The sequence below is a fragment of the Diabrotica undecimpunctata genome, chromosome 2, assembly GCF_040954645.1.
Source record: "Diabrotica undecimpunctata isolate CICGRU chromosome 2, icDiaUnde3, whole genome shotgun sequence".
NCBI classification, from domain to species: domain Eukaryota; kingdom Metazoa; phylum Arthropoda; class Insecta; order Coleoptera; family Chrysomelidae; genus Diabrotica; species Diabrotica undecimpunctata.
In genome coordinates this window covers 117,368,786-117,382,412 of record NC_092804.1, presented here as the reverse complement: position 1 = coordinate 117,382,412, position 13,627 = coordinate 117,368,786, and the positions used below count along the sequence as shown (strand labels likewise).

Genomic DNA, 13,627 nt, shown 5'->3' with positions numbered 1-13,627 from the left:
TTCAAGGTGTATGAGCAACTGTTGAACAGACTTTCTATATTTATTTATGTCAGTTTCTATTTTGATGGTATAAGGCAGTTTATTAAAGAATTTAATACAGGCATATTCTGTGGTTTTCTCAGATGCTGTTAGTCTGTGTATTGGTATATTATAGCTTATGAGATTCTTTCGTGTATTAATATTATGGTTTGTTATGTGTTTCAAGAATTTATGTCTATTTTTAAAAATGAAAAGTAAGCATTCATATATGTATGTTCCAGCCATTGTTAGTATGCTTAGTTTTTTGAAATTACCTCTACATGAATCCCTGTATTTCAAGTTAAGTAGAGTTCTGATTGCTCTTTTTTGTAATATAAAAACCTGTTCAGCGTTACCACTTCCCCCCCCCCCCAGAAAACTATTCCAAATCGCATTACAGAATGAAAATTTGAAAAATATACAACTCATTTACATTTTTCGTCCAAATAATTTGCTGTTATTCTGAAAGAGTAGCAGATAGATGCTAACCTGTTACATATCTCATTTATATGCACTCCAAAATCTAAATTTTGGTCAATATGTACCCCCAGAAACTTTGTGCTTTGATTTAGAGTAACCATTTGCGATTGAATCGAGAGAGTTTCTGGTAAGGTACTATTATTTGTTTTAGTGACGAAACAGATATAATTTGTTTTTTCTCTGTTCACTATGAGTTTATTCATATTGAGCCATATCTGTGCTTTATCTAATCTATTATTAGCAATATTCAATAAATTATTCAAGGATGACCCTATAGTTAAAATGTTAGTGTCATCTGCAAATTTCACAATAAGAGTATTCTGATTGTTGTCTGTAATGTCGAAAGCTAAATCATTTGCATAAAAAAACAAAGAGAAGTTACTTCCACATTGTTTCATCCACTACAATAATTACAGATGTAGTCCTGTCGAGATCTGGTCTGCTGATTTTCACAAAAATGCACTATATTTATGACATTGATTTGTTTATAGAGTGAATCTACCATGTCTGGTTTAAGAGTTTAGACTCTCGCGTACAGTATCAAATTGTATCCCAGCTGAGCTGGTCGCTTCTTGTTTTAGAGTTTTATCTCTCGCATTTTAATTATCGTTACATAGCTTATAGATAAAAGCTGAACGCTCATTATTAATCAAGTATATTCATATAGAAGAAAACGTCCGTAGTTGAAGTGATAATTATTAGTAACATTTTAATCTATATCAGCGCTAGTGTAGTGTGTCGCGGACTAGTGTATGGACAGTGATCGGCTGTTTTCAATAAAAGAACTTGCGCTAAAACTTTGGCTAGATATTAATTTAGTTGTAGTAACATTCAATTATTAAATTACGTATTGTTTTAACTGATTGTGTTCTTATTTCCCACGCCAGTGGGTGGTCCTTCAAGTTAGAAGTAATTACAAGACTTAGTACGCTCTAAATGGTAGCAAGATCGCCATACTAATTTGTTGAACAAATGTCCGTTTAATTCTACCATGTTTTTTGTGTAGTTTTCTTTAAAAAATAAATCATTCTCTGTGAGACATTTACTTGTCTAACGGGGTATAATATTTTTATATTAATATTTTTTTTAAATTACCCAGCAGAATCAATGTTTAGCATTATTTTCTTTGCATCACTAGAAAAATGAGCATTTATCTCGGAACTTAATGCAAAAGAAGAAGAATTGAACATTTTATCAAAAATCAAGTCTGAATATGCCCACTTTTTAAAATCATATTACCCCCCCCCCCCACCTTTTTAATCTTGGGTAACTTACCATAACTGTTTTTGTCCATTATGGTACCATAAGGAATTATAATTTTAATTATATTCTTGATAACATATAATCCCTTACCTGAACATAATATTGTAGAGCTGAAGATTATTAACTGATTTTTTTTTAAATTAATTAAAATCCTTTGTAAAAGGTATATATTTAAAAACCCAAACGGGCTGTGTTAGACAAAACGTTTTCGGAATCCATCATTCCATCATCGGTGTCTAGGAGTACATGAATGTAGCCACTAAATAAATGGGTAAAAACCCGTTAACAAATAATTAGTTACATTTGTTTGACATTATATCTTATAAATAATTATGATGTTAAAGTTACCGTTGGATTAGGTAACATGGCGACATATGACTCCACGTTGAAGTTGCAAATCCTGAGACGGTGTGTCTACGAGGACTTTATGGAAGCAACCATGTCCATGTCTTTATGGAGTTGCTCATTCATTAAATCAAATATATCACATTATTATTGCAGAAGTGGATTATACAACAAAACAAATTAATATTCAATGTAAATAAATGAAAAAATAGAAATAGAAATCAAGAATTAAGTAATAGTCTTACTTCAAAAACAATTTGATCTGCTTGTATAGTTTAAAGAAGTAAAATAGAATTAAAAAATAACATTTTTTTCGTTACTTATTTACTTTTAAATGTTTTGTTATAGTCGGTTCGCTGTTCTCAGTCCGAACTGTCTGGGAATGGAGTGATTTTTGTTGCAAATGCATAAAACCCAAGAATTTTGGAGTAAACGTGTTCCATAGAAATATGAAAACTGCAAGAAATTGCCCATTTACCTTGCTACTATGTTTGGCTTCACATTTCTTTGTGAAACTTCGTTTTAAAAAATGAATTTTTTGAAGAACAAATATCGATCAAGATTGACAGACGCTCACCTTGATGACACTATTGGCATTAGCTACTTCCAGCGTGAACCTACCTTTAAAAAACTGGCTTAAGAACACAAGTGCAATTTTTCACATTGATTGTAACAATGTATACCTGTTTATTCAAATCAAAAGTTAAATTTAACGCGTTAATTTGATTCACGCGATGGAGGCGTAGGTATAACGAAGTTTCGCCAATTTTTTCCTGGGCCTCCCCAAGCCTATTTGCTGGACCCCACCTAAAATTAGTTGCCTACCTCTTCTTTAAAGTAAATTATAAGGTTAGAATTTTCTTCTACAGTAAAAATTTAACGTTACTCCGGCTACGATACCAGTTGGCTTCATTACATAATATATTGAATTATGTTTATATTTTTTTTTTCAGAAAAGTTCTACATTTGTAATTAATGCGCATGTACCAGTGAAGACAGTTGTTGATTTTAAAATGGCGATATTATCCTGGAAAAATATTTTGGAACAAAAGCAAGCTTCAAAGGTATGTACTTTTGTTGTTATCTTTTCTCAAAATGAAATCCATATATAGTAGTGCTCACGTATCCGCGATTTCAATTATTCGCGGCATGACACAGTCGTGTTAAATCATATGTAATTTAACTATTTTGTCTGCAATTTTGAAATATTTGGCCTGTCACGCGTGGTCAAACTATTGAACTATCATTGAAGTTTTGTAAAGAATCATCTATGTCCAAACATTTCGAAATAATTATTTTATATATTCCTATAAAATTAGTTTTTTTACTAAGCATAGATTAAAAGAATTTATTACCTGCATTTAATTATGTAGGTAATCACTAGGCAGCGGAATATATGCAACACATTACCAATATATGCGCATATATATGCACTACTTTTACTAAAAATATGCAGCTATTTTTTCTAAATTTGCCTAAATATGCAAAAGCATATTAATTGTCAAAAATTAAACACAATATTAAATATAAACATTTTTATGTTTAATAAATGCGTATTTTTTACATAAAAACCATCGAGTTAGAATCTGTGGAGAGGGCATCACGTGACTAAAAACGACCTCACTTCGGCTATATTGTTAAGATTGTTTTGACACTTTTGACAGATCGTATATGTTTGTTTACGTTTGTTGTTTTTCGAATATTTTTAGTTTTATAATACTTTTATAGAAACTGTAATAATATATTGTGATAGTGCATAATAATGGTTTCTGGTTCTCAACGTAGTTGCAGTAGCAGAAGCAATGTTAATAAAAAATCTTCAGGAATAACGTTCTACAGGTTAGTAGTATACAAATATGTAAACAAAGTAATGGCCCGTACTTCAGAGAATAAATTAATAGTATTTAACTGTATTAATTTATCTTTATGTATAATACAGATTGAACGAATTTAAAACGGAACATACAAAATCAATGTATTTCGGCTCAACTCCGCTCTAGGTGGTTGGCCAACAAAAGGTTGTCAAATAATTATATTATAAAAATACAATACTTCAGCGGGCTGCTGGAAAACTAGACTACACAAGCAGTTATTATGCTGTCAAACCACTTATCGCTTCCTTATAGTCCAAGAGATAGAGCCGAAATTTTGAACTGATCAGTAATATGACATTTCTCTATTGGAATATATTCATTGTAACTGGGTTAAGACTTTGCCTTACAGGCGGACGCCCCTCGTGGTACAGGGGGTGGCTATACAGGGATGAAGTTGTAATTTTTTTCAGAAAAATTAACGATCGATAATATGGCTGAAAATTTGCCCAGAGTAAGATCTTGGTATAACCAGACGAAATCCCAAAGGGCGGACGCGAGAGTGGATACATAAGGGGTGGCGGACAGGGGTGAAATTGCAATTTTTTGGGGAAAAATTAATGATAAGTAATATGTCCGCCATTTTCATGGCTCATTATTTAGCCCCTAAAAACTCTAAATCCAAAAGGGCGGACAGCTGGGTTGGTACAGAGCCATAAAACGGGGTCAAATGTACCACTTGCCTGCGCATTTTAGGTCTCGGTAACAATTTTCAAACTGATTTTATTATGACATTTTTATACCGATTGATTTGAAAATTTGTATGCTCACTTCTGTTACTATTCTGAGAAGCGTCAAGTAGAGTTTTCCTCAAAATTTTCCAAAAAAATTTCCGTAAATGAAAATTTTCGTAATTTTTTGAGGTAAAATCTAATTTGTAGAATCCTTTCGATTTTCTGTCAGTTATACCATGATTTTTTTCCAAAAATTTTCAAACGATTTTTCTGATAAGAAAAAAAATTAGAAAAACTTTTCTAAAACATTTGATAAAACTCTACGTCATCGTCTGAATCTTTTATAGAATATTTTGTAGTTTTAAAATGATATTATGATAATGTTTTTTTTTTCAAACTATTTATTTAGATTTACTTTACAAATCACATTTTTTTCATAAATAGAAATATTTTACGAATTAATTTTTAATTGAATAAATGTTTGATATTTGATATTTTATTAAATTAAAGTAATTTTATAATGTTAACTATTAAATATTTTTGGAATAACAAATAGTAATTTTACTTATTTTTTATTACAATAAAAAGGTTTTTAAATTTATATTGCATAAATAATGGTTGTTCAGATATAAGAAAAATTTTATTTATTATTACATTAATAATCAAATACAAAATATATTATTTCTATTTATCAATAGGTAAAATTCAATTTGTAGAATTCCTTTAACATTTTACAAATAATTATTAATAAAAATCAATTTAATAGTGGAATTATCAATTTTTTAACTTTTGAAATTTACTTTGTACTTAGATATTTTCAATATTTTTTTTAACTTTCAAATTGATTGAATTTTTTTTCATTAGTTAATTATAATTTTACAAATTCTGTTTGGACATTAATTTTGCATCATTATTATTTTAAAATATTAAAATAATAATGATGCGCGTTCCATTTAGATCAGTAATTCTAGACGCATGCGCTAAATGTAATAAGTATCAAGATGCTTTTATCCAAGTTGGTGAAACTGACTTCGATTGTAATGAAGTTTTTGAAACCTTAGAAACTTTCATATGTCACTTATATGGAACAGGACTGACGAGAACAATTCCAAAAAGAAAAGTAAACGATGTCAGATTTTCACTATTTAACCGGCAGTATAAGTTGCATGATATGAACGAGCCTTCTAACGAAGTTTTTCTAAATTTTTTTTTCTTATCGGAAAAATCGTTTGAAAATTTTTGGAAAAATTCATGGTATAACTGACAGAAAATCGAAAGGATTCTACAAATTAGATTTTACCTCAAAAAATTACGAAAATTTTCATTTACGGAAATTTTTTTGGAAAATTTTGAGGAAAACTCTACTTGACGCTTTTCAGAATAGTAACAGAAGTGAGCATACAAATTTTCAAATCAATCGGTATAAAAATATCATAATAAAATCAGTTTGAAAATTGTTACCGAGACCTAAAATGCGCAGGCAAGTGGTACATTTGACCCCGTTTTATGGCTCTCTGTACCAACCCAGCTGTCCGCTCTTTTGGATTTAGAGTTTTTAGGGGCTAAATAATGAGCCATAAAAATGGCGGACATATTACTTATCGTTAATTTTTCCCCAAAAAATTGCAATTTCATCCCTGTCCGCCACCCCTTATGTATCCATTCTCGCGTCCGCCTTTTGGGATTTCGTCTAGTTATACCAAGATCTTACTCTGGGCAAATTTTCAGCCATATTATCGATCGTTAATTTTTCCGAAAAAAATTACAACTTCATTCCTGTATAGCCACCCCCTGTACCACGAGGGGCGTCCGCCTGTAAGGCGAAGTCTTAACCCAGTTACAATGAATATATTCCAATAGAGAAATGTCATATTACTGATCAGTTCAAAATTTCGGCTCTATCTCTCCGACTATTAGGCAAGCCCCTCTTTCCTTTAAAGGAGACAGATAGTTGAACGATATTTTATACAAAGTCTATCACCGGGTATGGATTTATTTTTGTCCAAGTTTTATATTGGTCCACTATTTCAAATGCAGTTCAAACAGACATATATTAAATTGTATGTTCCGTTTTAAATTCGTTCAATCTGTATATCGTGTTTTTAGTGTTTACCGCGGGATAAATAAATTATAATCCACAAGGAATCTACGTTCCTGTAGTTGGCTGTATACCATATATTAAAAAAATTAATTAAAATCCTTTGTAAAAGGTATATATTTAACCCTTATCCGGACACTTATTTTTTTTAACGTATTAGGACAGGGTGTGTCCATCGGACACACGGCAACAATATTACGGCATTTCATGTTATAATTAATAAAATGTAAGTATATCAAATCTTTTGAATATTTATTTTTAACTAATAAAGTAATAATTATTGAGTGCTTGCTTTATAAAAATTAAAAAAACAATGCATATTTTAACCTATAATAATCACTTACGTTTTACACTGCTGTATTCGTTACAAACGTTCTTACTCCAACTATTACACGTTTTTTTTGTGTTCTTGTTTTTTTTTTGATGGACATAAGTAACATCTTCTTTTGTGTGTTGACTGAGTTGTAGCATTTGTGGCAGTTGCTTCTCCTGCAAAATTCGCCATAAGGGATCTGGTTGATTTAGACAGTCCTACGTTTGATCTGCGGATAATATGGGGCTTTATAAGTTGTTCTGCTGTTTCAATTATGAATAGACGTCTTTTTTCGTGTCTTTTTATGTTCCATTTTGGATGCAGGTTGGTCCAAATAACATAAGATGCTAGACAGCATACATCCAACATATTCATAAAATATGCGAAAATCCAACGGTTTGTTGGATAGCATATTATAAGCCATATCTAAGTCCGTAAAATAATTATCAAATGTTATGTACCTGTTGGTTCGATAATAAGGTTCGCTTAGTGATTCTACTACTTTACGTCCCAAACCAGTAGCAACTTGGTTACCTTCTTTGCCGAGATATGGAATCACATTTAGAGGATAAAAAGTTTCTGAGTCACATACCCACCATATTTTCATCCCATACCTGTCGGGTTTTGAGGGAATATACTGTTTGAATGGACATCTTTCACGATAAGGTATCAACTGCTCGTCGATTGTTATATTTCTTCCTGGCAAATAATGCTTTTTCAAATTTCCTAATATTTTATCCCATATATCCCGTATAGCAGCCAGTTTATCTTTTTTGCGTCTCTCGAAACTTGTCGTTTTGTCGTCGAAACGAATGAAACGCAAAACCTCCTTGAACCGATTTATACCCATAGTGGCTCGAAAAATCTGTGGTCCATAAACTGAATTCCACAAAGCTTCATAACTTGCATTAGATGCCCGGCGGTGAACAGGAGGCCAAAGAAAGCATACATTTCAATTATATCACAGGACTTCCATGGTTTATTTTGTAATACACGATGAGTCTCTAGATTGGTGTAACGGACAATGTCATTCACAATATTTTCAGTCAAATATAAGCGAAATGTATCTATTGGTTTTTCAATGAGTGTTCCAAGTGGAAGTTGAACTCTGTTAATGGTTCTTTTACCATATTCTGAATTCGTGTTCGTCCAGTCGGAAAAGGTTGTGATAACCACTCAGTTTTATCTTTTGCAACATACATTTCTTGTTGACTGTTTCTGATGTGTTCTTCAACAGCTGAAATTTTATTATAAAGTATTCTAGTCGATATCTACGTTTTATTTTATACTTACATGGATTTTCCTCTGATATTTGCTCATCCTCCTCTTCACTAGTTTCCGACAAATAATCATCATGATTCGGATTCGTCGGCTAAATCCGCAACGCAGTGTTCGTCTTCATCAAAATCAGACAAGTTCTCAATTATATCTTCAAGCTCCGTTACGGTTAACTTTCTTTTGACCATATTTACTATTTTATATATAGTTTAGTAGATGTGTGAAAACTACAACGTGAAGATATTTCTACGTAAGGAATAAACATCAGTAAAATAAATTGAAAAACTTACCCGAAACTACAGGACTACGAAAATATGAAAAATAACAAACAAAGTAAACTGCACTATATGGCTAGCAAAAATGCAACTGAATGACTAGTCAGAGCTTGTTTGGTACTTCATGTGACCGAATTGACCGATAGTTGATAAATGTTGATGACCAGTGGCGTAACCGCATCCAGTAGCAAATTGTGTCCGCCGGACACACACTGTTCGGTTACGTTAGTAAAAATAATTTTATTTTTTTATAGTTTATTTTGATTAGTTCAAAATATTGAGTCGTTGTCTCCAATAAGTTTACTTTAAAGTAGACAAAGTCCTAATTTTTGAGGTAATAATAAACTGTGCTTTTCGAAATATACAGTAACATATCTATAAGTGTGTCCGATGGACACACCTTTTCCGGATAAGGGTTAAAAACCCAAACGGACTGTGTTAGACAAAATGTTTTCGGAATCCATCATTCCATCATCAGTGTCTAGGAGTACATGAATGTAGCCACTAAATATATGGGTAAAAACCCCTTAACAAATAATTAGTTACATTTGTTTGACATTATATCTTATAAATTATTAGGATGTTAAAGTTACCGTTTGTATTAGCTAACATGGCGACATATAACTCCACGTTGAAGTTGCTAGTCCTGAGACGGTGTGTCTACGAGGACTTTATGGAAGCAACTTAATGGAAGAGTTGATTAATTTTTTTTAAATAAATCATAGTTTATTAAAAATGTATTGCACTTTTTTAGATTATGATTAAATCTTCTGAATAACTAGTCATATTTTTATAGTAGTTTTAATATTATTGAGTCCGGCCATGATCCCACCGCCATATTGGTATCATCGTTAGCCACGCATACCTACGCCGTTTTTAATACACACGTTAATATGCTCATAGCTTCTCCATAAATTCTAACTCGATGATAAAAACAAATAAAATGACTAAAATAACTAAAAATTTTTTCAAAATTTTCAACCAAAAACTCATGCATTTTATCGCTAAAAATCTGTTTGGACACAGAAAAAGTTCGTTCTAGTCTACTGACGTTATAGAGCAATATTTTATTTAGTCAATAAATAATAATTGTAAATAATAACTTAATAACTAATAATAACTTATATTAATAATAAATATAATACTTATAATAATAACTTAATAATTGTAAATTCCTTTCTTCTAATTTCTTTATTAGATGTGGCGAAAAACTAAAATTAACTTTTATGAACACAAGTTCTTTAGCAATTTGTAAGTTACGTAGAAGTTTTTGACTTTCAATTACACACTGTGAGTCGTTTTGAATATGTAGTAATACAACGTCTATGATGTCATTAAAATTATTTGCGTAGTAGATTGCTGCTTTAATCTATGCTCCCTAATTTGTAATTTCGCGCTCTGGAGACAAGCTTACACCTGCTAATTTTTTTTTATAGATTTTCACACATAAACGTTTTTCCAAAAATTCTTCTTTAACGTTTGAAATTAATGTATTGACTAAATCAAATTCGCTTCTAGGACTCTGTTAGACACTACTACTCTGCTACTCTCTGCTACTAGTTAGACTGTAGGAGACAAGTGGCGTGTACATTATTTGGATAAAATATTTTCAAATTCTGTCCTATATTTACCATGTACGGAGCAATTTAGGAATATTAAAGTTACATTTTTGCAAAAATTGCCTTAAATGTGTATTTTGCAATTTTTTAACGGAATAATTGCAGCTAACAGAGCTGTACACAGGTCTTGATTAAACAAACATTTTTCTTTTTTTGATTCATCTTATTCTTGAACATTTTGAAGAGATGTATGAATCGACTGAATACAAAAATTTTTCTTTTTAAGCTGGTTCTATGTTTAAAGTGTTCCATTGAAAAAATACAAAAAAAGACTGTACAGTGGACTCCACAAAAAACACATTAAAAAAATTTTGTTATGGTACGGGTGTCAGAGTAAGCAGATAGCTGCTTCAACTTCAACGAAGTCGGGTTCTGACACCCGTACCATAACGAAATTTTTGATGTGTTTTTTATGGAGTCTAGTGTACATCCTTTTTTGTGTTTTTTCAATAGAAAATTTTAAACATAGAATTATATATACAAGCTATCCCGGAGAAGCTGTTTTTACTTGAAGATCCTTTTTGTGTGGGGGATAATCCCATTCTGGGTTTGGTTTTACAGTTTCTGGTGTGACTTCGCTGTTTCCACTAAACTTAAACTTCAACATAGAACCAGCTTAAAAAGAAAATTTCTGTATTTTTTTACCAAACGAGATCTCTCCTAGTAGTGATACTTTAAAACCTTAACTATAGCTCTGAAGATGGCTTTGTAAGCCGAAAGCGCTCAGTTAGAAAATAAATTATTTACACTCTTCAAAAATACTTTTCTTTTCCATTCTTTGATTTAAATTTTAGTATTTATTTAATTTATTTATCAAAATCAGGTGAAAGCCAAACAGAATTAGTATGATTGAATTGGTATGTTTAATTCCTGTCAAACGAGATATCAGTTACTATAAGGTCCCATTTAAAATTATCATCCATAGTGGTTCTGTCATCTATCACTATTACATCACCTGGTATATCTAGTTGTAATCTCAAATTTTACTGTTCTAAGCATAACCATTCCAAAGGTACGAGGGAGAGGCAACTTTTAGTTAGCACTGTATATTAAGTATAAGAGGATCCGAAAATTTAAATGACAGAAAATATACTTTTGAACGAAGACAGACTTTTAGAGAGAAAAACAGACATTCATTCTTTCTTGCCATACACGTACATAATATATTAACATAGACTGAGAATGCAAGCAACGAGTAGTGACGACAACATCTTTTGCGGTTGTTCGATCTGTCTCTCTCTAACGCATTGAATTCAGCAGTTAAGCTTCTCTCAGGTTCTTCCCAGCAAAAAAAAGACTGCTTTACTCACTTGATGTTAGATAGAGACACATCGAACAACAACAAAAAGATGATGTCGTCACTTTGGTCTACGGATTGCTCTATCCATCCTCTGACCCTACATCCCAATTCGAGCCCTGTCCTCCCTCATCAAACATCTCCATCTGTTACGGTCTATGGCCATTCTCCTTCACGATCGACTGCCATGGAGATTTCTGGTGTCCTCATCCACATCATCCTCCCATCGCTTTCTTGGCCTTCCAATAGGTCTCTTCCCCTGCATTCTTACATTCAACAACTTGGTTTTTTTTTGGAAACCTGTTTTCTTGCATCCTAAATAAATGGCCTGCCCATTCAAGGCGCTACAGATTGCTCAGTCATGTTATAATTTTACTCAATTTTTTTAGTGCTTAATAGAAGTATTTGAGCGGGTATTTCAAAGACACACTGGTGTCTATTTTATTCAACTTTTTTTATATTATAATTCTATCATTTCAATTTAGAATAATAAGATTGAGACCTACGAACAGAACCAGTTTACAATGAGTTTTATGTTATACGGGAATTATGGAACTTGGACAATAGTTTATAAGTTATACTTTACAAATGAGGCAGACAAGTTAGCAGTGTTCTTTTTTAGGTTTAATTGACATGCGTGCTGATAAAATATGTGCATTACAATTATTTTAAAGTATATACAGTCCCTGGTCAATTTATTAGACTCACTTAGCAAATTCTAGTTTTCCGTGTTTTATAATCAATTATAATCATAACTATGTTATCTATAAGTAAGAAACATAACACAAATGAAAGTAGTAACCTTTGTGCATATTTATTGAACAAAAACAACGTAAATTATTACAATATTTTACTATAACATTAATATTTTGTTAAGCCACTCTTGGCTTTAAGCAGTGCAGCCACTCTCCTAGGCATGCTGTTTGTGCATTTTCCTGCGATTTCTTTTACATTTTCGGTGTGATTTCAATGGAAAATGATTCTTTCTATCAACTTGACCTTGTTGGTAATTATTTCCTTGGCTAACTCTCTTTTTAGGCACTCCCAGACATTTTCAATGGGGTTCATGTCTGGTGAGTTGCTGGGCCATAGTAAGAGCGGAATTTCTTGTTGTAACAAAAAATTTTTAATACTTTTAGCCGTATGGCAAGGTGCTCCATCCTGCATAAATATCTTATGGCTGTTACCAAACCATTCGTTCACTTGTGGAACCAATCTTGTCTGCAAAACTCTTTTATATTGGTCTTGCCGCATCCTTGTCGTTCTTTCTACGACATACAGACGTCTCATACCTTTGCCACTAATCACTACCATATCATTACTGATGTGGGATGTTTAATTGTATTAATTACACACCCCTTTTCATATTTTGTCCCTGGACGTCTTCGGACAATTTGGGCCTTGTCATCCATAATTTGAAATGTGGCTTCATCGCTGAAGCAAACCTATGAATGTGAATAATAATAATAAAGAGCGAAAATAAAATGATTTGTAATAATTTACCTTACGCCAATCATTAATAGACCATTCTTTAAGGATCTTTGTCCAAGCTAAATATTTTTTGAGCATTCGTGATGTTAGTTTTGGCTTCTTAACTGACCTGCGACATTCGAAGCCCATGCCATACAAATTTCGGCATACGGTGGCCACCAATACTGAGCATCCTGCTTCTTCCAACTTATTTCTTAAATATCTATGGGTGGCCCTTCTGTGTGTTACAGCCAATTTTTTTAAAATTCGTTGCGCCCTGGGGGTGACTGAAGATTTTTTGCCACACCAGCCCTTCCGAACTGACGCCACAGGTCTCTTTTTTTCAGTTTTTGACTCAATCTTCTCACTAATGGCTGGGATACACCAAATTTTCGTACTATCTCTCTCTGACTAAGTGCTGTATTGTCTAATAGAGCAGTAGTGGACGAGATTTTCTCAAAAGTAACATTATTCTTCTTCTTCATGTGCCTTGTCCGTTCCGAACGTTGGCAATCAACATGGCTATTCTGACTTTGTTTACGGCAGATCTGAATAGTTCAGCAGATGACAATCCGAACCATTGCCGCAAGTTTTGGAGCCACGAGTGTCTTCTCCTCCCTGGACCC

General features: G+C 32.3%; 1 protein-coding gene across 1 annotated transcript in view; it reads left to right on the top strand.

Annotated features, from left to right (window-relative positions):
- Pngl (N-glycanase Pngl) overlaps positions 1 to 13,627 on the top strand; it is a 124,022-nt gene that overhangs the window by 2,309 nt on the left and 108,086 nt on the right. The window contains exon 2 of the mRNA XM_072523342.1: positions 3,060 to 3,170. Coding sequence (XP_072379443.1) covers positions 3,060 to 3,170 — 111 coding nt within the window. The remainder of the gene's footprint in view (positions 1 to 3,059; positions 3,171 to 13,627) is intronic.